General features: G+C 38.9%; 2 protein-coding genes across 9 annotated transcripts; one reads left to right on the top strand and one right to left on the bottom strand.

Annotated features, from left to right (window-relative positions):
- Positions 1-229: 229 nt before the first annotated feature.
- Positions 230-26,113, bottom strand: LOC131542130 (uncharacterized). 2 transcript variants are annotated; one of them, XR_009271666.1, is made up of 5 exons: positions 14,425-14,504; positions 11,990-12,310; positions 1,018-1,116; positions 873-925; positions 230-805 (listed from the first exon to the last, which is right to left on the bottom strand). XR_009271666.1 is itself a non-coding variant. In XM_058778490.1 (5 exons), exons 1-5 carry the CDS (start codon positions 26,086-26,088, stop codon positions 719-721), a joined length of 624 nt encoding a protein of 207 aa, XP_058634473.1. In that variant the 5' UTR covers positions 26,089-26,113; the 3' UTR covers positions 230-718. The 2 variants fall into 2 exon arrangements, 1 of the variants encoding a protein (XP_058634473.1); XM_058778490.1 differs by lacking the exon at positions 14,425-14,504 and adding an exon at positions 26,025-26,113.
- LOC131542122 (uncharacterized) lies at positions 16,620-24,932 on the top strand. 7 transcript variants are annotated; one of them, XM_058778475.1, is made up of 7 exons: positions 16,620-16,892; positions 17,832-17,888; positions 18,005-18,113; positions 21,052-22,084; positions 23,059-23,124; positions 23,797-23,889; positions 24,089-24,932. In XM_058778475.1, exons 4-7 carry the CDS (start codon positions 21,065-21,067, stop codon positions 24,134-24,136), a joined length of 1,227 nt encoding a protein of 408 aa, XP_058634458.1. In that variant the 5' UTR covers positions 16,620-16,892; positions 17,832-17,888; positions 18,005-18,113; positions 21,052-21,064; the 3' UTR covers positions 24,137-24,932. The 7 variants fall into 7 exon arrangements, with proteins under 7 accessions (XP_058634458.1, XP_058634455.1, XP_058634453.1 ...); XM_058778472.1 differs by having other exon boundaries at positions 22,969-23,124; XM_058778470.1 differs by having other exon boundaries at positions 21,052-22,093; positions 22,969-23,124.
- Positions 26,114-26,367: the final 254 nt, after the last annotated feature.

Here is a 26,367-nt window from a genome sequence, read left to right as displayed (position 1 = left end):
TGAGGTGGGTCAGACCCGGCGTATTTTAGGTCTGCTTTTATGCGGCATTGCGTCTTTACACTGAATTCTGAGCAGACACAGACCCGCTTTAGAGCAGCCTTAAATCGTCTGTGTAAAGATGCCTTAGTGGCAAAGAATGAATTTGCATTTTCTTTCAGACCAACGTGAATAGATCAATAAGTGGGCGGGCAATATGCTAATGTTTCATGTTGACGACAGCTTGGGATTCGTTTTAAAAACGACTCATTTCAATGATTCAGAGTCAATTTAAAACTTTGCAGGATGTTTTCATTCACTTAAGAGCTGTGTTACACACTGCATGAAAGGTAATTTCAACAAAACAAAAATCCATAATAGGGGCACATTAAAGCAGATAAATACGATCAATATTTCAATGACCTATATAACGTAAAGAATGTGCTTTGCTTTTTCATTTTGGACATTATAATATTGTATAACGCCCAAAATGAAGCCAAGAGAAGGTAAAAACAAACATAATACATAATTTTCATTTGACTTCTGTCAACAGAAATAATCAGTGAATGTCTGGAATTGTATAAATGTATACATGCACAAATGTACAATATAACAGAAGCATTAATGAAGATTTACTTACAACATGTATTTATTTAACAGATGTTTTTTTAACAATGAATTTGTCATTTAACATTGAGTTGCAAACAGGGTTTAGTAAGGTGCATTTCACAACACTGACATTCTACTGTTCCTTTGATCTGTTCCCGATAGTTCCATACATTTCCTCAGCATCATATTTTTTCTGCAGAGTGCCATATGTTGAATCGTCCTAAAGAGTATGAAAGATACTTAAAAACTGGCCAACATTAATTTGTTAGTTGCATTTTGAAACTTACCAAGTTATTTTTCCCATTTATCTCTCCAGTCTCTGTTCTTGCTTTTCTGTGAGCTTTAGAAACAGTAATTACCTAGATTAAAACATGCTAATGGAAATGTATTTGTGACTTATGTGTGCACATAGCATAATGTGTGTGTGCTGACCTCTGTGAATGCAGTAAATAACAGCAGTTCCTCCTGCTGCTATCACTAGAAACAGCACAGAGATCAACACGCTGTTGAGACTCGGCTTAGAACTTCTCTCTAATGAAGGAAAACAGAGTGGAAGAAGAAAATAGTTTTATGCATAGGCATATGCTACTGTCAGGCGTGTTGTGTTTTGTCTTGTGTTTCCCTCCCTCTTGTGCCCAGTTTCCAGTTCTTGTTTAGTTTCATTATTGGTTCATTTGTGTCCAGATGTGTTTGGTAATTATCTCGTTTAGTTTGATTATTTAAGCCCTGTGTGTCCCTGAGTCTAATGTCCGGTATTGTATGTCAATGAGTGCTACGTGTGTTCCTGCCTGTCTTGTATCCCTGTGTAAAAAGATTAAAGTCTGTTTATCACAATTCTCCTGTATGCTCCGCATTCCTTGCTCCTTGTTCCAGCACTGTAGCATAACCTTGACAGCTACACAATATTGCATAATTTTTTTCTGGAAGTTTTAGTTGTGAACAATGAATATACTGTAGTGTTTTACTTTACATTTAACATCACAAATGCAGTTAAAATCGTACCAGAGCTAAACAGTTTCATGATTGGGACAGAATAATTTCAAGGTTTACTGAAACAGTAAAAAAAACCAAAGATTAAATTCATAACTCTACAATCAGCACAATCAGGGGGAGGGGGTGAAATTCTAGCTATATTTCAAAATGGAAATAACTAGAAATCTTGCACACACCATTTTCAGTCAAAATGCTAACTAAGAAAGAATGGTACGTCAAATGAAGATATTGGTTATGACACAATTTCTTCAGCTAGATAAAAGGTTTCAGATCTGAGCTCACAAGGGCATAACTGCATACTGCTCAGTGTGTGACCAGTAATTCTGCTAGAAAAATACAGTACGTTTCTTTATTACTGCAAAACTGAAAGGGAGAAACACGTCAAGGATCTTGCTGGAGGCAATGTGGACAATATCAGCTGATTTTCTTTCTTGTTCTCAAAAGAAATACATACAATTATACAGGAGATTTTAGAGATTGAGATACAGGATATATTCTATTCATTGTACATACACCGGATTCAATGAATAACAGTAATAAATATTTACTAATAGCAATGGGAAAAAAAACATCACCTGCCTGTGGCTTTAGCAAATTGCCCTAGCGAAAATACAATGGGAACAGATTATTACAGAAACATACAATAATATATTAAGTATATGTATGTATACTGAAGTCATGAAGTCATGGCCAAAAATATCAGCACCCTTGCAATTCTGTCAGAACATTGTTACAATTACAAATGTTTTGGTATTCACGTGCTTATTATTTTTGTTTGCACTGCAACAACACAAAACAGAGAAGAAAAGCCAAACTTGATCAAATTTAACACAGAACTCAAAAATGGACTGGACAAAATTATTGGCACCTTGTCAGAATTGTAAGAAATAATTGCTTATCAGGCATGTGATGCTCCTGTAATTTACATTTAGACACACATGTGGCAAGTAACAGGTGTGGGCAATACAATAATCACACTTGCAACCAGTTAAAATGGAGAAAAATTGACTCAACATTTGTGTTGTGTGTCACACTGAGTATGGAGAAAAGAAAGAAGTGTAAAGAGTTGTCTGTGGATTTGAGAGAAAAAATTGTGGAAAAACATGGACAATCTCAAGGCTACAAGTCCATCTCCAGAGATCTTAATGTTCCTGTGTCGACTGTGCTCAATATCATCAAGAGGTTTACAGCCCATGACACTGTAGCTGACCTCCCTGGATGTGGACTGTAAGTGCTGTTGTGTAAATGTTCTGTGCATTTGTTTCATAATTCATTTATGATTGGTTCATAATTTCATGTATTCATCTATTTGGAGTACAATTTAAAATGTGATGTAAATTCATTCATGGTCCTTTAAGACGTAAGGCGCGAGAGTGCGTCGGTTTCGGCGGAAGTTGAAAAACTAGAGCAGTCGCCCCACGATGGACTGATGAGCAGACGCTCGCATGGCTCTGCTAAGTTGCATTAAAGTGTTTTTCGCAAGTCAAACGGACAGTAAAGAGTGAAACGAAGGACTCAAGGACCTCTTTTTATAACAAGCAGCCAACGAGGTATTTGTTTCACTGGTTTAATGTATTGAACGCAAAATTTGTATCTTTTTTCCTTTTAAGACCATGTATTGTATCATTTCTGATGTATTCGCACTATGCTTATTTACAAATACAGTTCTCACGGCGTAAAGACGAGCCTAAGAATTAAACGCCCGTTTCAAGGAACCAACCTGTGTCTGTGTTGTTGTGAAGAGAGCTACAGTGAGAACTCGCCTGCTCGACGGCGCGGGTAGGAGAGAACGAGATCGTCGCGGGTGTCGACCGGATAAAGAGCCATCGTATCAGATAAGCAAAGCCCATAACGGATCTTCGTTATAACGATCGCAAGCAACGGTGATTAGACTTTGAAAGGCAACATATCAAGCTAAATTCAAGAAGTGCTCTGCTACAAGGAATCTAGGTGGCGTGAGAAGTGATTTAACTTGAAAATTGCATCAAGGACAAGTCTATTTATTCTGCATACTGTGTTTGGGACAATCTAATATGCTGTTTCTTGATCGTTACATTTCTTAAAGGGTTAAAAATAATATCATTACAGCTGAAATCAAGATTTTCCAATCTTTTGTGCTTGTGAGGTGTAATCAAGCTTTAAGTGCAATTTAAGTGAATCTTAAAGGGAAATTGAAAATCATTTTGTGGAAAAATAAGTGATTTAATGCAGAGTGTTTTTTTCTTTCTGCAATTAAGGTTTATAAATTGCATTATACACTGTGAAAAAGTAATTTATAATTTTGTTTTCCCTTGTTCTAAAATGTAAGTCATTTTCAAGTACAGATGTTCGAACTGATGCAATATTGAAGTCTGTGTTTAGAAAATTCTGAGTTTTCCATATTTCTACAGTTACTAAGAAACTCATGTAGTTCACATTCAGGCCACTGTAGTTTACATTCACCTATAACCAAGCTTAATTCAACATACAAGTTTAACTTAAGCTCAGTGGTCACATACATTCTACAGTAATTTCAAGATGTCTGACTCAAATGCTGAAGTCTGCTGTAAAAATGCCAAATCACCTGTCCAAGTTGAAGTTACAGATCAAGAATGTGCAGGAGAGGAGGAAGGGCTGCGAAGAAGTGGAAGAACCCGGACCCTTACAGAAAAGGGAAGAGAACTTCAAGAAAAGATGTTGAAAGGTGTACAGCGACGGTACAGAATCATCTATGAAAAATGGAGGTATTATGCAAGATTAGGCAAGGAAATATTGTCTGATGAGTCTTCCCAAGACGAATTGAATGAGTTAATTGAGAACATAGAAAGCACCAGTTCTGAGGTAAAGTTAATTTATGAAGAGATGCGTCGAGTGCAAACTCCTGAACCAGATCTACGACGCAAGGTTGATGCATGCCTATCGCTTTCAGGATTCATAATTCGAAGGGCTCATAGGCAACTTGAAGGACATGCAGAAAATGAGGAGGAAGAACCTTGGCCTGATGTTGGATCTATCCTAGACTCAACAGGTTCTTTATTAAGACCACTGTCTCAATCAAAATGCGGTTCAACCCACTCTAGCATCCACTCAGCCAAAAGAAATGAAGCTGTGGCTGAAGCTGCTGCATCTCAGGAAGTTTTGGCAGTGTTGGAGGAGCAAGAAAGAGAAGCGGCAGAACTTCAGAGGCTAGAGGTTGAAAGTAGACAATGTTTGGCACGATTTGAGTCTGAGGACATAGCTAGACAACAAGCAATGCAAGATAAGCGCAGAAAGCTCGGCGCTTAGAAGAATTGAAGAAGTTGAATGCTGCAAGAGCTCGAGTAAAGGTCTATGATCAAGTTGAAGTAATTGATTTGCTGCATACTGAGACAGCAGGAGAACTTCAAATTCCTAACTTAACACATCCTACAGCCATTCCCCAATCTCTGCCTGTTATGGCGCAAACCCTCCAGGCCTCAAGCCCTCCATTTATTCCTCAAAATCTGCCAGTCACAACACAAACCCTTCAGGCCTCAAGTTCCCTATTTATTCCTCAATCCTCCCAATCTCCACAATGGGCATCACAAGCTCTGCCAGCTTCGACATACATTCCACCAATGCAAAATAACTGTGATCTGGTCAGTGCGCTAGCAGAGGCTATGAGTGCCAACCGTCTTCCAACACCAGAACCTGCAGTATTTATGGGAGACCCTCTGAAATTCAAAGACTGGCAGCTGTCTTTTGAAACATTAATTGATAGGAAAGGCATTCCAAAGAACGAAAAACTGTATTACCTCAGAAAGTATTTAGGTGGCACTGCAAAGAAAACTGTAGAAGGATTCTTCCTTCTAGGCACAGAAGCAGCATATGACTCAGCATGGCAGCTGTTGGGAAAGCGTTTGAGACCCATTCATAGTTGGGAAGTCCTTCAGAGACAAGCTGCATGCATGGCCAAGGATAAGCTCTAAGGATGGTTGTGAACTAAGAGAGTTCACGGACTTCCTCAAGAGTTGTGAAGCTGCAATGCCCCATCTTGAGACACTGGAAGTTCTCAATGACTGCAATGAGAATCAAAAAATCCTGCTAAAGTTGCCAGATTGGTTAGTGTCCAGATGGAACCGCAAAGTGATGGAAGCCAGAGAAGCAAATGCTGGTTATCCAAAATTCAAAGAGTTTGTAGACTTTCTATCAAAGGAAGCAGATCTTGCTTGTGACCCCATCTCCTCAATACAAGCACTCAAAGGTATGGAAGGTGGGAAACCTAAATATTCACGAAACCAGACCTTCCAAGCAAAGACATTGTACACAAATGCAGTATCGAGCAGTGTCCCATGCATCTTTTGTAAAAGGACAGGACATGTCTTGGCTAAGTGTAGGAAGTTTGGTGAGAAGACCGTTCAAGATCGCGTCAAGTTTGTGCGTACAGAGAAACTCTGCTTTGGATGTTTACAAGCTGGTCATCACTCAAGAAGATGTGAGAATAAGAGCACTTGTGAGAGGTGCCAGAAGAGACATCCTACATGTTTGCATGACGACAAGTTCAAGGAATATCAAAGGCCTTCTCCTTTGAGGGGAGAAGACTGTTTGAAGAGCAAAACTGACAACAAAGATATATCTGCAGCAGCAATCACCAATGCAGTCAGGCAAGAAGGCTTAAACACACAAACTTCCACAATCTTACCAGTTTGGGTATCATCTGCAAAATGGCCAGATCAAGAAGTTCTTGTCTATGCGCTCTTAGACACACAGAGTGACACAACCTTCATCCTTGAGGAAGTAGCTCAAGTGCTCAATACAAACAAGGAGAGTGTCAGTTTGCAGTTATCTACAATGTCAGCAAGGTCGACAGTCATACCTTGTCAGAAACTGTCAAATCTGCAAGTGAGAGGATACAACTCTAAGAAAAGGATCCCATTGCCTGTGGTTTTCACACGAGAGTTTATTCCGGCAAACAGGTCGCATATCCCAACTTCAGAAACAGCTCTAAAATGGCCTCATCTGGAACAATTGGCAGACAAGATTCCACCCCATTAGATTGCAGTAGGCCTTTTGATAGGCTATAACTGCCAACAAGCCCTTCTTCCCAAGGAGATTCTGTCTGGGGAGGAAAATCAGCCATATGCACAACGAACTGACCTTGGCTGGAGTATTGTCGGCTGCTCGTACCCAGTTAGTGATTTTGATGATGTAATAGGAGTCAGTCACCGAACCTTGGTGCGACGAGTGATGCCAGCAGTGAAGCCATCAGTTGAGCTAAAGAGAGAAGTGCATTTCGTTTGCAGAACTCACGTGAAGGAAATCATTCCAACAGATGTAATCAAGGCACTCGAATTCGACTTCACAGACCACAGTGCAGACGATAACCCAGTCTCTCAGGAAGATATGATGTTCTTATCCAAGGTGAGAGAAGGTATAAGGCAGAAGGAAGATGGCCACTATGAACTTCCACTTCCTTTCAAGACTGACAAACCTAGCCTCCCGAATAATAAACAATCTGCAGTCCATAGGCTCATCTCATTGGAGCGAAGAATGAGGAAGGACAAACAGTATCACAAGGACTATGTCGATTTCATGAATGACATAATTACTCGGAAGGATGCTGAGAAAGTTCCAAAGTCTGAGCTGGATAACCAACCAGCATGGTATATTCCGCACCACGGAGTCTACCACCCTCACAAACCAAAAAGAATCCGGGTGGTTTTTGATTGTTCAGCGCGCTTCCATGAAACCTCTCTGAACGATCACCTTTTGACTGGTCCAGACCTGACCAACACATTAGTTTGAGTACTGTGTCGATTTAGGAAGGGCCCAATAGCCGTAATGTGCGATGTGGAAAGAATGTTCCATCAATTTCATGTCGCGAAGGAACACCAAGACTACCTGAGATTTCTCTGGTGGGACGAAGGCAATTTGGATTCCAAACCCTCTGTGTATAGAATGAAGGTACACCTGTTTGGGGCAGCTTCATCTCCCGGTTGCTCCAACTTTGGATTCAAATATCTGGCATCACAGGGTTATGGAAAATTCAGTGACGAGTCCATCAAGTTTATCCAGAGAAGCTTTTACGTCGATGATGGTTTGATAAGCGTGTGGTCACCTGATGAAGCTATACATCTTGTGAAGGAGGCAAGAGCCTTATGCAGAACAGGAAATCTTCGGCTACACAAGTTTGTGTCGAACGACAAAGAAGTGATTGCCACAATACCGCCTGAAGAATGTGTTGGAACCAAAGATCTAGATATGGCTCTAGGAGAATCTCACATAGAGCGAGCACTTGGAGTTCAGTGGTGCATCGAAGCAGATGAATTTCAATTCAGGGTTGTAGTCAAGGAAAATCCACTGTCGAGAAGAGGAGTTCTCTCAACGGTAGCCTCTGTCTATGATCCACTTGGATTCGTTTCCCCATTCTTGCTAGTTGGCAAGCAGATACTTCAGGCACTATGCAAGGAAAAGGTAAGCTGGGATGAAGATCTTCCTGAGCACATTCTGCCACAATGGGAGTCATGGCTTAGAGACTTGCCAGCATTGGCAGTCCTCAAGATTCAGAGAAGCTACCACCCATCAAACTTTGACAAGGTTGTGCTGTACGAGCTTCACAATTTTTCGGACGCAAGTTTCAGTGGATATGGTGCATGTTCATATCTCCGTGCAGTAAGTGAAACGGGGCAGGTTAGTTGCTCACTTGTCATGGGGAAAGCGAGAGTAGCCCCAACCAAGCTAACTACTATCCCAAGGCTTGAATTAACATCAGCTGTGATTTCAGTCCGTAACGGTGATGTCATCAGAAGGGAGCTTGAAGTTGAAAACCTCCAAGAGTATTACTGGACTGATTCGATGGTGGTCATTGGCTATTTGAATAATGATGCCAAGAGATTTCACACGTTTGTAGCCAACCGAATTCAACGTATAAAATCCAGTACATGCCCTGAACAATGGCATCATGTCAGCTCCGAAAATAATCCTGCTGACCACGCCTCAAGGGGGCTGAGCGCCATTCAGCTGAAAGAGTCTAACTGGCTGAAGGGACCCGACTTTCTGTGGCAGAGAAATCTCCCACACAAGGAGGAAACGGTGGGAGAAATAAAATGACTGACCCGAGCTTGAAAGGCCCATGTCTGCACAATCAAGACAAAGGAAGTGAATTTGGTGGTGAACCGCTTTGCTAAATTTTCCGACTGGTCCAGGGCAGTGAGAGCTGTCGCCAGGCTCAAGAGGTTCATCAGAGAATTCAAGGGAGCTCAGTCGAGAACGAATGAAGCAACTAATCTTGAAGAAAGAAAACAAGCAGAAATCGCCATTATCAAGTTGATGCAAGAAGAGGCCTTCGCTGAAGATATCCAAAAGATCAAGCTTCAGAAAGAAAATACTCTGAGCAAGCACAACAATTTGCGCCGGTTAAATGCCTTCTTGGACAAGAATGGAGTCCTCAGGGTGGGAGGAAGGCTGTCACAATCAGCCCTGCATCATGACGTAAAGCATCCTGTAATACTTCGAAGAAATCTCACTTGTCAGCCTTGCTCGTTAAACATCATCATGAGCGTGTACACCACCAAGGTAGAGGCATGACCATGAATGAGTTGCGTGCAAACGGTATATGGATTCTAGGATGCGGGAACGTGGTCTCTTCACACATCTACAAGTGTGTAAAATGTAGAAGATACAGAAGAGCAACTGAGGTTCAACGAATGGCGGATCTACCGGAAGAGAGGACCGAGACATCACCTCCCTTCACATTTTGTGGTATAGACTGTTTCGGCCCCTTCATCGTAAAGGAGGGAAGAAAAGAATTAAAGCGCTATGGATTGCTGTTTACCTGCTTGTGCTCTAGAGCCGTACACATAGAGACACTGGACGATATGACAAAAGACGCTTTCATGAATGCGCTTCGTGTGTTCATAGCCGTCAGAGGACCTGTACGCCAACTAAGATGCGATCAGGGGACTAATTTCATGGGTGCTAGAAGAGAGTTTTCTGAGTTGCTTAAGGGGATGGATCAAGAACGTCTGCGAGCAATCAGCTGTGAATTTGTAGTGAATGTCCCCTCAGCGAGTCACATGGGTGGAGTCTGGGAGCGCCAGATTCGAACAATCCGAAGCATATTGACTGCCATGCTCGACAAGTCTGCAAGTAGACTTGATACCACAACTCTGAGGACATTCCTTTACGAGACAATGGCCATAATCAACAGCAGACCACTGAGTGTTGAACATCTTCAAGATCCTGCCGGTCTAGAGCCACTCACTCCCAATCACATTTTAACTATGAAATCTGCAATCATTCTGCCCCCTCCGGGACAGTTTGGCAAAGAAGACCTCTATTTGCGTAAAAGGTGGAGAAGAGTGCAGTTCTTGGCAAATGAATTCTGGCAAAGGTGGAAACGTGAATATCTGCTGAATCTCCAACAACGTCAAAAATGGCAGAAAATATCTCGAAATTCCCAAGTCGACGACATTGTGATTCTGCAAGATGACAACGCTCAAAGAAATGAATGGAAGCTTGCCAGAGTTGTAGAAGCTTACCCTAGTTCAGATGGCATTGTGCGAAAGGTGAAGCTTCTAGTCAGTGACACTACATTGGTTAAGGGAAAACCACAAACTAGATCCGTTTACCTAGAAAGGCCTATTCACAAGGTAGTTACTTTACTTGAAGGCAAATAAGTCACATACACAACATGACACTCACTTAGGTCTAAAAGACATTTATCAAGTTCTTTAATATTCTTTGTTCTAAGAAAATCCTACATTTCAAGTAAATTAGTGATTTTGGTGGGAGTGTAAGTGCTGTTGTGTAAATGTTCTGTGCATTTGTTTCATAATTCATTTATGATTGGTTCATAATTTCATGTATTCATCTATTTGGAGTACAATTTAAAATGTGATGTAAATTCATTCATGGTCCTTTAAGACGAAGGCGAGAGTGCATCGGTTTCGGCGGAAGTTGAAAAACTAGAGCAGTCGCCCACGATGGACTGATGAGCAGACGCTCGCATGGCTCTGCTAAGTTGCATTAAAGTGTTTTTCGCAAGTCAAACGGACAGTAAAGAGTGAAACGAAGGACTCAAGGACCTCTTTTTATAACAAGCAGCCAACGAGGTATTTGTTTCACTGGTTTAATGTATTGAACGCAAAATTTGTATCTTTTTTCCTTTTAAGACCATGTATTGTATCATTTCTGATGTATTCGCACTATGCTTATTTACAAATACAGTTCTCACGGCGTAAAGACGAGCCTAAGAATTAAACGCCCGTTTCAAGGAACCAACCTGTGTCTGTGTTGTTGTGAAGAGAGCTACATGGACGGAAGAGCAAAATTAATGAAAAATTACAACGAAGGATTGTTCGAATGGTGGATAAAGAACCCTGATTCACTTCCAAACAAATTCATAAAAAAGCCAGACTGGAGTTTGCCAAAACTTATGTGACAAAGCCACAATCCTTCTGGGAGAACGTACTGTGGACAGATGACACAAAAGTAGAGCTTTTTGGTAAAGGACATCATGGCACTGTTTACAGAAAAAGAAATGAGGCCTTCAAAGAAAAGAACACAGTCTCTACAGTCAAACATGGTGGAGGTTCAAAGATGTTTTGGGGTTGCTTTGCTGCTTCTGGCACTGGATGCCTTGGCTGTGTCAACGGTATCATGAAATCTGATGATTACCAAAGAATTTTGGGGCACAACGTAGTGGCCAGTGTCAGAAAGCTGCGTCTCCACCAGAGGTCATGGGTCTTCCAGCAGGTCAATGACCCGAAACACACTTCAAAAAGCACTCAGGAAAGGTTACAAACAAAGCTCTGAAGAGTTCTGGAATGGGCAGCAATGAGTCCAGATCTGAATCCCATAGAACACCTGTGGAGAGATCTCAAAACAGCAGTTGGGAGAAGGCATCCTTCAAATCTGAATGACCTGGAGCGGTTTGCAAAAGAAGAGTGGTCCAAAATTCCAGTAGAGAGGTGTAAGAAACTCATTCATGGTTACAAGAAGCGATTAATTTCAGTTATTTTTTTCCAAAGGGGGTGCTACAAAATATTAAGTTAAGGGTGCCAGTAATTTTGTCCAGTGCATTTTTTGGGTTCTGTGTGGAATTGTATCAGATTTGACTTTCCTTGTTTTTTTGTTTTTTTTGTGTTGTTCCAATGCAAACAAAAAAAATAAACGCATGAGTACCAAAACATTTGGAACTGCAACAATTTTCTGAGAGAAGGGTTGCATTTTCTGACATAATTGCAAGGGTGCCGATATTTTTGGCCACGACTGTATATGTATCCATATTGCAATCCTATTGCAAATTTTCTTCTATTGCAGTACCTTTTTTTTTTCCTACCAAAAATCTAGAAAAGAATACAGATAACTGTACCCAAGAGGCTTTGACTGTTTGTCTGTTAATGTTTTTCAATGTTCTATTATGATAAATAAAAATAAAGTAAAAAATCGTACCAGATAACTGATTGCTTACCTTCAATGATGATGTTAAAGAATCTGGATGTTTTATCTAACAAACAGACATATAATCCCTGATCATCTTTAGTCAGGTCTGACCGAAGTAGAGAGACGTTTCCAGGTGAAGTCTGATTAAACAGTGTAATTCTGCCACTGTACAGCTCAAACACACTGGATATATCAGTGTAAATGCGATCTTTAGAAGCTCTTTTGCTGTTGGATTCCCAGAAGACGCTTTTGGGCTCGTCCTGTGGGTCGGTACAGGAGCAGGGAAGCAGCACAGACCCTCCCGAGAAAGCTGTTATCTGTATCAAATCACTGCATGATGGAGTACAGGCTGAGGGAAACAGACATGATATATACTTACATTATAAGACCTATATAAGATTAAGTTAGATTTCTCATGATAACCAAATGTTTAAGGCCTCTAAATTATCAACATGATCAAAACTTTGCTGAAAAATCTGTAATACACAAACACGCCCCCTTCAGGTTGTGGTACACTTCAGTTTGCTGTAAAATCTTCAGTGATTTTCATAAAGTATACAGGTGCTGGTCATATAATTAGAATATCATCAAAAAGTTGATTTATTTCACTAATTCCATTCAAAAAGTGAAACTTGTATATTATATTCATTCATTACACACAGACTGATATATTTCAAATGTTTATTTCTTTTCATTTTGATGATTATAACTGACAACTAAGGAAAATCCCAAATTCAGTATCTCAGAAAATTAGAATATTACTTAAGACCAATATAAAGGATTTTTAGAACTCTTGGACAACTGAAAAGTATGAACATGAAAAGTATGAGCATATACAGCACTCAATACTTAGTTGGGGCTCCTTTTGCCTGAATTACTGCAGCAATGCGGCATGGCATGGAGTCGATCAGTCTGTGGCACTGCTCAGGTGTTATGAGAGCCCAGGTTGCTCTGATAGTGGCCTTCAGCTCTTCTGCATTGTTGGGTCTGGCATATCGCATCTTCCTCTTCACAATACCCCATAGATTTTCTATGGGGTTAAGTTCAGGCGAGTGTGCTGGCCAATTAAGAACAGGGATACCATGGTCCTTAAACCAGATACTGGTTGCTTTGGAACTGTGTGCAGGTGCCAAGTCCTGTTGGAAAATGAAATCTGCATCTCCATAAAGTTGGTCAGCAGCAGGAAGCATGAAGTGCTCTAAAACTTCCTGGTATACGTCTGCGTTGACCTTGGACCTCAGAAAACACAGTGGACCAACACCAGCAGATGACATGGCACCCCAAACCATCACTGACTGTGGAAACTTTACACTGGACCTCAAGCAACGTGGATTGTGTGCCTCTCCTCTCTTCCTCCAGACTCTGGGACCCTGATTTCCAAAGGAAATGCAAAATTTACTTTCATCAGAGAACATAACTTTGGACCACTCAGCAGAAGTCCAGTCCTTTTTGTCTTTAGCCCAGGCGAGACACTTCTGACGCTGTTTGTTGTTCAAGAGTGGCTTGACACAAGGAATGCGACAGCTGAAACCCATGTCTTGCATATGTCTGTGCGTAGTGGTTCTTGAAGCACTGACTCCAGCTGCAGTCCACTCTTTGTGAATCTCCCCCACATTTTTTAATGGTTTTTGCTTCACAATCCTCTCCAGGGTGCGGTTATCCCTATTGCTTGTACACTTTTTTCTACCATATCTTTTCCTTCCCTTCGTCTCTCTATTAATGTGCTTGGACACAGAGCTCTGTGAACAGCCAGCCTCTTTTGCAATGACCTTTTGTCTTGCCCTCCTTGTGCAACGTGTCAATGGTCGTCTTTTGGACACTGTCAAGTCAGCAGTCTTTCCCATGATTGTGTAGCCTACAGAACAAGACTGAGAGACCATTTAAAGGCCTTTGCAGGTGTTTTGAGTTAATTAGCTGATTAAAGTATGGCACCAGGTGTCTTCAATATTGAACCTTTTCACAATATCCTTAGTTGTCAGTTATAATCATCAAAATGAAAAGAAATAAACATTTGAAATATATCAGTCTGTGTGTAATGAATGAATATAATATACAAGTTTCACTTTTTGAATGGAATTAGTGAAATAAATCAACTTTTTGATGATATTCTAATTATATGACCAGCACCTGTATATAAGCAGTGTTGGGCAGTAGCGTCGCTACAAGTAGTGACGCTACCATAGGCTGTAAGGGACGCTACTAGTTTAACTACATTTCTCAGTAGCGTGGTGGTAGCGTCGCTGTTTTCTGAATCAAATAGCTTTTCAGTAGCGAAGCTCTATTTTTTATCAAGTAGCGCGGTAGCGTCAACAAAAGCTTACGTTACATTTTCCAAAGCATTCCGAAGCTCAAGCTCAAATCAGAAATATAACAGCTACGGATCACTGATCCTGGATCAGTAAAAGTGACGCCACCGCCACTAAAGCTCGTAACGCCATTGGCTCCTCAAACTGTCAGTCAAACCTCATTATTCCTCCCGCCTCTCTCGTCAATGAAGTGCGGCGCGCAGTTTAGAGTATCTCAGCTTGTTTGCCGTCTGATTCTGAAGGTAAATAAAGAACTGTTGATTTAATAAGTGCAGCGTTTTCTTTACTCAATAAACACTATATTTATAAAGGCTAATGTTTTTTGTTTTTGAGGAGTGGAGAGTTTCTTAGTCTAGCATTTGTTGTCAAGTCACAGCCACAGCTCGTGCGAAGCTCTGAATCTTTTATAATACGATACTTTGGCCAAATAACAGAAAAACAAAACAAAAACTGAACGCCCACATAATGGCAGAAAACGGGAAAAACGGCACGAGTCAGGGAAAAAACAACAACAACAAAAAAAAACACTTCCCTGGTCAAAAGCTTCGTATTTGAACTTGATTTTGGTGAAATGTTTATATTGATATAATTACACATGCAATGATGCAAATAAACGTAGCCTATCTGTAGCCCTATACACATGGTACAATAAGATTTCATTAATGTTAGCTAATGTATTATCTAACATGAGCATACAATGTATAAAATACATTACAGTATTACATTAAAATACATTCATTACAGTATTTATTAATCTTTGTTAATGTTAGTCAATGAAAATACAGCCGTTCATTGAGTGCGTTTACATGCACCCTCTTAATGCGATTATGTTGAGATTTTGGCGATATTGGGATTAATCTCATGTAAACGCAATACTTCGATCTAAATAATACGATTAAGCTCATAATCGCAGCAAGAATAATTGTATTAACATAGGTGGCGTACACCGATTTTAATAGAAATACACAGGCATGTAAACACCTTAATCGCAGTATTGCCGCTCTGACCAAAGTGCGCATGCGCTTGTGACATGAATAACATGACACGCACCTGTAATAATACGGAGATTAGAAACGATGGAGGGGAAGAAAGCATCGCATTCTGAGGAAAACACAACAAGCTGCCAGCAGTCTCTGTTCCTTACCTCATCCAGAAACGGCGAGAACGTGACGGCAGCGTATAGGCAAACAAATTCTATCACATTTCTATGGCGCCGAAAAAGCGTGGAATACAGCCATACAAAATCATTATGCATTAGACGTAAATAAATTAAAACAGCGACCAACACTGCTCTTTCTGAGTCCATCATTTGTGCTGTCCAGTGGGGTATGTGAATAATGGCAGTAAAAAAATTTAACACAATTCTTAGCGAATAATAAGAATAATGGAAATTGCATGTAAACGGGAGTAAGAGCTTTGCTTTTGACATGTAAACATCATAATGCGATTAAGTCCTTACTCTGATTATTGGAAATAATCGCAATATTCGTGCGCATGTAAACGCAGTCAGTGATAGTTCATGTTAGTTCACAGTGCATTAACAAATGTTAACAACTTTTGATTTTAATAATGCATTAGTAAATGTTGAAATTAACAGTAAGATAACTGCTGCAGAAGTATTGTTCATTCTTAGTTCATGTTAACTACGCTAGTTAACTAATGTTAACTACTGAAACTTATTGTGAAGTGTTACCATTTAGGCTATATAAACGTATCTGTATACAATAAAGCCACAATACCAACTACTAAAAGGAGGCCGACAGCAAAAATTTATTTTGCCTTTGTCACAATATGAGGTAAATCCGGCCCTGTATTTGATACTGATTATGTTGCCAAATTGGTTTGGAACAGTTGTTGAATAAACAATTAAACTGAACATGCCTGTCTATCTGCTTGACTGACAGTTTTATTGATCACTGAGAGAGCATTGACTTGGTATGATGTTGGTTCAATAGAAAAAAATATATATATTTAAAAATAGCTTAGATGTAGTAAACTACTTTTGCCAAGTTGCTGTAGCTTAGCTTGCTACATTTCCCAGGGCTGTAGCTTTAGTGTAGTGAAGCTTCATTTAATGAAGAGTAGCTGTTAGCTTAGCTCACTACATTTTCAAAGTAGCTTGCCCAACACTGTAACGTTTTTGTTAGTAATAGTTCGATATGAACACTGGACTGAGGCAACTCAGGTTTACTTTATTATTCAAACATTATTTATTTTTAATTTTTTTAAGAAAACTTGTGTTAAAATGTGAGTATCAAATGTGATAAATCAGAAGAACGTTTTTCCCTCCGAGTATTGTTTCATATGTCATGCTTTATACACTGAAAAAAATGAAAATGGGGGATTGTTGAATTTGCAAAAATGCATTTAGTATTTCCAACATGATTAATTTATGTTTCTCATCTAAACATATTTTAGTCTTGTGTCATCCAATTAATGTTGAAGGATGTTCAACTTTTTAGAATTAATCATGTTGAAATGTAATAATTTAGTTATGTTTTCTCTGGAAACTCCGCCCCCTTGGAACGCGCGAGGAAAACTAATTAACTGCTCTCCAGTAGGCCATTTTCTCTCTCGCTGTGGAGCTGGAAGGTGCGTCGGGGTGGATTTCAACAGTGTGAAACGGTAATTAAAACTTTGAACTGACATGCAGCTGTTAATGTTAGTCCTTTTTAAGTTTTTTTTTTTTTCTTTTCACTGAGGTAAATTTTTTATGTACTGATTGTATCGAGCAATCCCATGGAGATGCAAAGTTATTGCTAATGTTTAACGTTAAGGTGGTTAACCATGATGTGTATTAACGTTTTGTTTTTTAAATTGTGTACAATCATTCAAGCAGTTATTAAAAAAAAATGTCTGTGTATGATGAGTCAGCGAGTGATTTGTGGCGCCAACTAATTTGAGGCGGGGGAGGGAATGCTAAGTACAAAAGTTAAAATGCCCTCTGGCTGAGGTATCTTTTAAATTTTATCGTAAAGAAAATATTCGTTATTCTGTAGACTGAGTTTATTGCAAATTCTCTTTCAAGGCAAGTTATTTCACTGGAAGGCCTTAATTGCAACGAATGTGGAAATCCTGTCGGAGTGACTGGTGGCGCCAATTTATTTGAGTTGGGGGAGGGTATGTTACACATCGTTTAAATATTATAAAATGCTCGCCAACACTCCATTTTTAGTATTTTAAATCCGTACCAAAATCCTACATGCTTTGTCTTAAAGATGTGGTGTCTTATGCTAAAATGGCGTTAAGCTTCAGGTCGGTGTCTCGGGCAAATGGAGCCTCCAACTACGTAAAGCGATGATTGGCCTTTTTATTTAGAAGACGGACAAATTCTGCCATTTTGCATGTTGCACTTTTCTTCCATTCATTGTGTTAGTGCACAGTCTTGATTTACAGTCATTTTTACTATTGAAAGACCTGATAACTGGCTTATTTTTAATGTATTTTATTTTATTACCTCCACTCAATGAAAAGTTACATTTGTAAACGTTCTAGGGTGCCTTAACTACCTCTGAGAAAATGTTAATGCTTTAGAACTAATGCATTGTTTTTAATATTTTACAGATATCGGATATTCATCTATTCACACGCAATTTAATTGGCAAAGGCTCTATATTAGTGGTGAGTATTTTTCAATATATTGCAATTATATTTGACTTATTTTTGTTTCTTACTTAAAATATTCCTCTCTTTAAAAAATTAATTCTCTTTTTCTTTTTTTCTGTCTCCCTCTCTAGTGAATGTGGCAGTGCAAAGGGTGCTCAGTAGCAGTTTCCAGTAGATTGGCACTACTAAACCATTATCGAGTCAAGCATCCTCATTTTGGACGTACAAGCCAGTATCCATGTACGTATTCAGAATGCCCGTGCACATTTAAGACATGGAATGCTTTAGTAGTACATCACAGCAGAGTGCACTCTACACAAGCTAATCAGAAACTAAAAGAATTATCTGTTTTAGCTGCCACTTATGTTCATGTAAAACTTGCCAAATGAAAGGGAGTACTTTGTTCATATCCATTTGCATCTGAAGAAAAATGAAAATGTTAGTTGTATGTTTGCTGGTTGTGGTTTTCACACTTGTATATATGGAACCTTTAAAGCTCACAAGAGTCGGAAACATACACCACACACTCTAGCTGATTTTAAACCAGGAATAGTGAAAACAACTACAGTAGCATCTCTGTCATTAGATCATTCACTTCTTGATGGTCTGGATGAGTGTATAGAGGAGGACTCTGGTACATCCCTGGATTGGAATAATGAGGACAAGGCACTCTCAAGTGATATTGAGCAGCAGCCTTACTGAAGTTAGAATATTTGGTTCATGTGCCAGGCACAGCTATTGATGAATTCTTACAGGAAGTTTACCACTTGCTAAGCTCTGCATCAGTCCCAGTATCTAGAGGTTTTGTAACCGACATCTTAAAGAGCCACAACCTCCAAATTGACGATTCTGTAGTTGAAGAAATCGTTACTGTAATTTGTTCTTCTAACCCTGTTCCCAAAGCTATTGAAAAAGGTGGCCCTCTTGCCACTTCGTATCAACGCAAACAATATTACAAAGAAAAATTTAGTGTTGTGGAACCAGTTACCTACATACTTGATCATAAAACCAAACGGTCCTTTCAATATGTCCCGCTGTTAAAATCAATACAGCAAATTTTGAATAGAAAAGTCATTCTTGACAAGGTAATTGAAAATCATAGAGGAAAGGAAGACATTAATTTTGACCCATCTTATGAATACAGGTCCCCTAAAGATGGTTGGCATTTTAAGAAGAACTGCTTCTTGAATGATGAGTTACGAATCTTACTTTGTCTGTACATTGATGATTTTGAGACTTGCAATCCCTTAGGCACTTCTAGGAAAAAACACAAACTTTGTGGTGTTTATTGGATATTAGCAATCCTTCCACCAGGCTCTCACTCAACTTTATCATCTATTAATCTTGCCGTGCTTTGCAAAAGTGATGATGTAAAAACATATGGTTATGACACAGTTTTGGAACCTCTTCTGAATGATCTTAAAACTCTGGAGGACCATGGTGTGTATGTCCCTTTGCTAGGTTCATCTCTTAAAGGTACAGTGCACAGTGTTGTGGCAGATAATTTAGGGCGCACAGTATTGCTGGCTTCACTGAGAGCTTTTCTGGTGATTACATATGTCGGTTTTGCACAGCAAAAAGTTGTGATATTAGGTCTCACTGTGTTGCATCTGGTTTTTTTAGCCCAAGAACTAAAGAGGTCCACGCAGACCATGTTAAAATAGCTTATGAGAACAGCAAACAGTGTTTTGGAGTTAAACGAGAGTGTGTTTTTACCAAAAATCTAAATCATTTTCACGTTGCCACTGGCTTTCCCCCTGACATTGCTCACGATTTATTTGAGGGCATTGTGCCAGTTGAACTGGCTTACTGCTTGGCATTATTGATATCAAAGAAATTGTTCGCACTCGATGACCTAAATAAAGCTATATTGTCATTCCCCTATAAATGGTCAGACAAGACAAATAAGCCACACATTGTACCAAAGAGTTTCTTAGCTCGAAGACCATTGGAGGCAATGCCCATGAGAATTGGAGCTTGCTGATGTTGCTCCCATTTCTGATTGGACAATATGTGCCAGAAAATGAACCAGCATGGCTTGTATTGATGCATTTAAAAGATATTGTTGAGCTAGTGGTTGCTCCTGTGCATAATGATGAATCCATCTCATACCTTGAAAGTAAAATAGTTGAACACAGACAGAGGTACCTAGAACTGTTCCCTGATGTCAGACTTCTACCAAAGCACCACTATCTTGAACATTACCCTCAGATGTTGAGGTATTTTGGCCCTCTAACGGCTGTCTGGACAATGCGATTCGAAGCCAAGCATGGTTTCTTTAAGAAGATTATGAAACACACTAGTTGCTTTAAGAATGTACCTTTGACTTTGGCTTCGAAACATCAGCTGATGATCGCTTTCCACATCAACTCACCATCCTATGGTAAATCTAGCCTAGATGTACCTAATGTGTCCACAGTCCCAGTTGATGTACTGAAAGAGGAAGTGGCTCGGCTATTAGGTCTAAATACCCAAACGCATGTGAAGTGTATCTTGCAAAGAATGCATCAATTAGTGGCATAACTTACAGCAAAGGTATGGTAGTTGCTCATGGATCAGCAGGTGGCTTAGCGGAGTTTGCTGAAATTATTCAGATTTGTATCATCAATGAGAACTTGTTCTTCATTGTGAAAGTGCTGTCAGGGTGGTACAATGAACACTATAGAGCCTTTGAGCTGAACGTGTCACCTTCAAGAGAAGTCAAGCTTTTGGCACTCAGTGAACTCGCTGACACCTATCCATTGGCTGATTACATGGTTGGATCAAACCGGATGGTGACCCTGAAAAGGCATATCCTTATAAAAGGTTGGTTAACAGAGTGGCAATTAATTTATTTTTATTTTTATACATCTATGCAATATTTTGGTGAAGTTTGGCCTTGAAGTACAAAGTCAAGGTATTGTGCATGCTAACATAACTACTTTCAAGAGCTGTCTTATTCTGTTATTGACTTGCTTGACTTTCTATGAGCATGCCACTTTACGTTCTCAGTATCATTGTTGCATATTGATTTTGAGTTATTGTCTAACATCAATTTAACTCTTATTTACTAACTTCCTTGTAGGCCATGTTTCTATCTTGCATTTTTCAGCCACTAACACAAAATATATATATATGTATTATTTTTATTAAAATGTATTTTTTTTATTTTTTATTTTTTTTCTCTCCATCTTCACAGATTGAGACGTACAATGACGCATGCTCCAGCCATTATTAAAGTGATCCTGGGAGATAACAGCAGTCAAAGACTGAACTTTCAAAATGGACTTCCAGATTCTGTCAGTGAACTTGTTACCGAGGTACAAAGACAGTGTGGCATTAACACTAACTTTAGGCTTCAGTTTATGGATGCACTATTTGGAAATGAGTTCCTGAACCTCACTTCAGTTAATGAAATACAGGACAGAGGGACCGTCAAACTAATCCCCATAACACAGGCCTCGGCTCCACAGTGTGCTGATATCCCTTCAACTTCAGAGACTGCTTTATGCAATCCCTCAGTGGATGAAACCTCATCCATGTCTAGTGTGTGTGTTGACACTGACACACTCTCCACAACAGTTTTTGAGACATCCAGCTCTAGACAATTTTGGCCCACCTTCTTCCATGTCCCTCAGTTTTCCTTTGATGCAGAGCTGAAACTTGAGCGAGGCAATGCAGCATACAAAGAGAAGGGTACATTTCTTATTCCAGATCCTAAACTGAAGTCAAACATTCTTGAAGGCCTGGTTCAAGAAATTGTCAAATACAAAGTTTATGCCACTGATAAGGAGTTCAACATCGTTGGGGAGGCCCTTATCTCTAAACATCCTTGTCTCACCGAAAAAGGCTCCCTGACAGGATATGCTGGTTGGAAAGCTAGCTTAAAGAATAAACTCGCAATTTACCGCACTCACTTGAGAAAACTGGGATGCCCTGAGGTACTTGTAAATTCTGTGAAGCACAAACCAGCAGACAAAGCAAATGCTGCTGCTGCCATCAAAAAACCACGGCGTTCTGAAGTAAACTACTGCCCCCCTCATCCCACCGGAGAATCTGATGAGAGCCTTGAGAATCTGAGAGTGGCACTTCTTTCAGAGGTGAAGAAAAACAACAACAGGGAGGTGATTAGGATGAAAATGGAGAAGACATTTTCCCATAGAAGATATGAAGTGGTTCGTGACACACCCATGATCCAAGACTTCAAGGCAAGATGGCCGGCTCTCTTTGATGTAAGCGAGGTATGTCATTTAACAAATTTTGGTGGGTTGGGGGGGTGGATGGTTGGGAACCCCTGCTTTACAATAAGGTTGCATTTGTTAACATTAATGTATTGAAGGTATAGTTCATCCAAAAATGACAATTACTCACCCTCATGTCGCTCCAAACCCACGAGATCTTTGTGAACACATTAGGATATTTTTGATGAAATCTGAGAGCTCTCTGACCCTCCATAGACAGCAATGCAACTGCAATGTTCCTAGGTCTAGAAACGTAGCAAGGACATCGGTAAAACAGTCCATGTGACATCAGTGGCTCAACTTCAGTTTGGAAAGCTACGAGAATACTTTTGTGCGCAAAGAAAACAAAAATAACTTTATTCAACAATTCTTCTCCCCTGAGTTACTGTCTTAGAGTATCACAACGCATATGCATGCTTTAAAGTGCTTCAAGTGGGGTCATCCAGCCTAATTTCATTCTCTGAAAATATTAGTGTAGTGAGATGAATAATATTGTTGAATATTGAGTAGTGGCAAGGAACCCATCAGGTGATAGGAATGGTCAGGAATGCGGTTGTATTTGCATCTCCAGTCAACAGATACAATTTGATTTTAATGTGTTAGTACATGTTGAAATTAACTTTAAGATTAATAAATGCTAGAAAAGTATTGTTAATTGTTAGTTCATGTTATGTAAATGTAAAGTGTTAACTACCGGTAGTTCTAACAGCAAAACAAAAATAGAGTTGGGTTACTTGGAAAGTCATAAGAAGAGTTGTATTACAAATAATATTCTAGTTTAATTTTGAAATTACTAATTTAATGATAATAGTTTTTAACACTTTCTCTGGGTATGGCTGTATTTTTACAAGTATTTTTATTTATTTATTTTTCAGATAAATGCTGAGTTTAAGCGCATTACCACCGTGGCCCTGCAGTCCAGGTTTTTATCACAGATTGATATGCTGTCTGACAAACTTTTAAAGGTATTTCAGAAGCGAGGAGGGCAAATAGGAAGAAGACTGCAGAGCATCATGGAACCCATGGCTCAAGTATGTTAGAGTTTTTGTCTGTGGTGTGTGTATGTATAATATTTTTTTTATTGGGGAAAACACTGATCTTTATTAGAGAACTGAGGCCAGTTGCATCATCTGGACACTAGGGATGTAACGATATTCAAACTGAATCGGAAAAACAATACACCACCCACGGTATGTACTGCGATACTCCTTGGCCTACCCTGCTTCCTGCTGAGACAGAAGCAGCGTACGGCCACGATGGTTTTGAATTGCTTAAATCACATTGAAAATGAAGGTGCCATTAAGGGCATCATGTGCAAAACAGATCTGCCATATAGGCTACATAAAATTGTAATGTGAACATGACTATAAAAGAATGGCATGTTTCAGCGCATTATGGGAAAAACGCATACACAGTTATATCTTCATGACTAACATATTCCAACTTGCAGTGAGTGGCTGCACAAGCGAACTTAACTATTTTATTTAGTGCCAGGTCCAATGACTTGTTTGCATTATTTAGGCATTCGTTTGTTTTATTTCAAGGCAATAGATTTTTGGGTAACACTTTACGAAGCAACAGTTTCTAAATTCTTACCTACCGGGAGTTTAGAATTCCATGAGCAGTCCAGTCATTTATATAGATCTGGGGGGAAAGATTTAGTATTTAACACAAACTGTGCTGCTCTTGTCACCCTTGGCCAGGATGATGACGTCGATGTTGGGCGAGAGTGTATTATCAAGGGGCTCTGCGTATACCTCAATGAGGACCTGGGCAATTTGGTGAAAGAGTATGTGGTGAGTACAATTATAAAGGTTCATTAATTTAGATATTTCTTTCATTAAAACATTGCTCATTACATTTCTGGGATTGTCCTCGAAGGCCAGAAAGTCTTACAAGGCTTGGACAACTTTGCATTAGCTACAGCAATGCTTTTTGGTCTAATGTATGCACTTAATCTGAACTACCCACCTGAAATGAAATTTACCTTTGAAGTACTTCAGAAGATCGTCATGGAGCTGGAAGGCTGCACGTTATCAGTGAAAGCTCAAGTTCTCAGAAACAGACTCTTTGAGTGAGGTGTTTCCATGGGACGGCAGGAAGACATGCAAGGTAGTTTCCTGCCTCTTGGAATGAGGACCATTTTTTGTTTTTCATATCACACACTCGCAAAGAGAACCTACATCACACATACAGCGTAAACGGTTAAACAATGTAGGTTGGCCACTTTATTTTGTGGTTTGGATGTTTGTTTGTTTTGTTTGTTGTTTTTTATTCTCCCTTGGTCAAATTTGATTGGTTAAAAGGACCTCCACCCAGAACTGAAAAATACTTGAAGCTACAGTGATTTGACTCGTCTTAACTGCTTTTAAAACTGAAAACAAAATTAAGGGAAGCTTTGGACTACTTCATGCTCTTCATTGCTGTTCACCTTTTGCACTACACCTGTTTGATGGTGTCTCGTCTTTTACTTAATGATAGAGGAAATGTTGTTTTTCTTAATTAGTTCATTGAATTTAAGCTTTTTTTTTTTTTTTTACTTCACACAGAAAGCTTATTTTTTGGTAGCCCATACTCTGTGAAAAATTTATTTTTCTGTTAAAAATAACAGTGATTTGTCTTGCCTTACTACTTTTAAAACTGAGAAAAAGTAAAAACATCAAGTGAAGCTTGGAAGCTTTGGACTACTTGTTACTTATGACTGTTCATCTTTTTCACTACACCTGTTTGATGGTGAATTGTTGCATTTTTACTGTATCTGATCTGGTCTATTGACAGGAAATGTCGCCTTTTCCACTACACCTGTTTGATGGTGTCTCGTCTTTTACTTAATAATAGGAGGGTGTTGTTTTCTTATTCATTGAATTTAAGCTTTTTTTAACATCACAGAGAAAGCTTATTTTTTTTGTAGCCCATACTCTGAAAAATTAATTTCTGTTAAAAATAACAGTGATTTGTCTTGCTTGGATGCTTTGGACTAGTTACTTAATACTGTTCATCTTTTTCACTACACCTATTTGATGGTGAATTGTTGCATTTTACTGTATCTGATCTGGTCTATTGACAGGAAATGTCAGTTCATAGTCATCCATTCATCCCATACTCTGAAAAATTAATTGTACTGTTAAAAATATACAGCGATTTGATTTGTCTTACTGCTTTTAAAACTGAAAACAAAATCGTCAAGGGAAGCTTTGGACTACTTCATGCTCATCATTACTGTTTGCCTTTTCCACTACACCTGTTTGATGGCGTCTCATTTTGTACTCTGACAGTGGATATGTTGTTATTGTTCATGAAATTTATGCTATTTTTAACTTCACACAGAGAAGGCTGTATTTCTGTATCCAATACTCTGAAAAATTAATTGTAATGTTAAAAATACAGTAATTCAAGAAATGTTTTCTTTGTCTTATTACTTTTTTAAACTACAGTAGTAATGTTGTTGTTAATGTTGTAGCTAAGACAAGTACAGTAGATGTACAAAATACATTTGAGGAAAGTCAGCCTATGGTATTATAAACAAATTAGAACCAGGTGAGTTTTATTGAAACCATTGCATACATGAATGAAAAACATAAATATATTTATATAACAGATTATGTAGATTTAACATGTATGGATCATGTTCATTTAACAAACCTAAATTATGTAGCTTGAACATATATAAATCATGTTCATTTAACAAACCTAAATAATGTAGCTTGAACATATATAAATCATGTTCATTTAGCATATATAAATCATGTTGAGTAAACATAACTTTAATATGTGCAACCGATGTACATATTTCTTTTATGTTAATCCAACAAGTTTTTTTTTTTCAGTATAGGGTTAATTGAACTGTACCAGCATTTGTATTTGTAAATAAATTTAGACGGCAAAAATGTACAATTAATTAACTGCACCTTAATTAAGTAAGGAGTCTTACCTTTCGTGAGATATTGCAGAGAAGTCAGGATGTTAAAAAATATCCACATATTTATATATGCCATGTTTATACTGTGGTGGTCACGTATCTTTTCAGGCAGTTGTCTCATGTCACTGTTACATCCTGCAGCTCTTGATTTTGATCAGTACATTTGAAGAACTCTTGCACAATTAATAGTTAGCAAACATAGAGTCAATGAAACACACAGACACTTTATAAAAATGAATATTAAAAAAAACAACAAAAAAATATATATATGTTTGTCTTTGTGAGGCTGTTTTGTACATTTGCATTTTTTGACTCAAAATGTTACGGTCACATTTCCATTTCTTCATTTGGTGAG

Source organism: Onychostoma macrolepis, chromosome 06 (genome assembly GCF_012432095.1).
Source record: "Onychostoma macrolepis isolate SWU-2019 chromosome 06, ASM1243209v1, whole genome shotgun sequence".
In the NCBI taxonomy this organism is placed as follows: domain Eukaryota; kingdom Metazoa; phylum Chordata; class Actinopteri; order Cypriniformes; family Cyprinidae; genus Onychostoma; species Onychostoma macrolepis.
Note: the sequence above shows the minus strand (reverse complement) of the source record. Positions and strands in the feature narration are given on the sequence as shown.

Bases quoted from the DNA above. Each gene is read 5' to 3' on its own strand.
- LOC131542122 (XM_058778470.1), top strand. From the start codon at position 21,065: ATGACGCATGCTCCAGCCATTATTAAAGTGATCCTGGGAGATAACAGC. The intron at 22,094-22,968 runs GTATGTCATTTA...TTTATTTTTCAG, and splicing joins CTCTCTTTGATGTAAGCGAG to ATAAATGCTGAGTTTAAGCG. The intron at 23,125-23,796 runs GTATGTTAGAGT...ACCCTTGGCCAG, and splicing joins TCATGGAACCCATGGCTCAA to GATGATGACGTCGATGTTGG.
- LOC131542130 (XM_058778490.1), bottom strand. From the start codon at position 26,088: ATGGCATATATAAATATGTGGATATTTTTTAACATCCTGACTTCTCTG. The intron at 1,117-11,989 runs GTAAGCAATCAG...TTCCTTCATTAG, and splicing joins CTTTAACATCATCATTGAAG to AGAGAAGTTCTAAGCCGAGT. The intron at 926-1,017 runs GTCAGCACACAC...CTGTTTCTAAAG, and splicing joins TATTTACTGCATTCACAGAG to CTCACAGAAAAGCAAGAACA.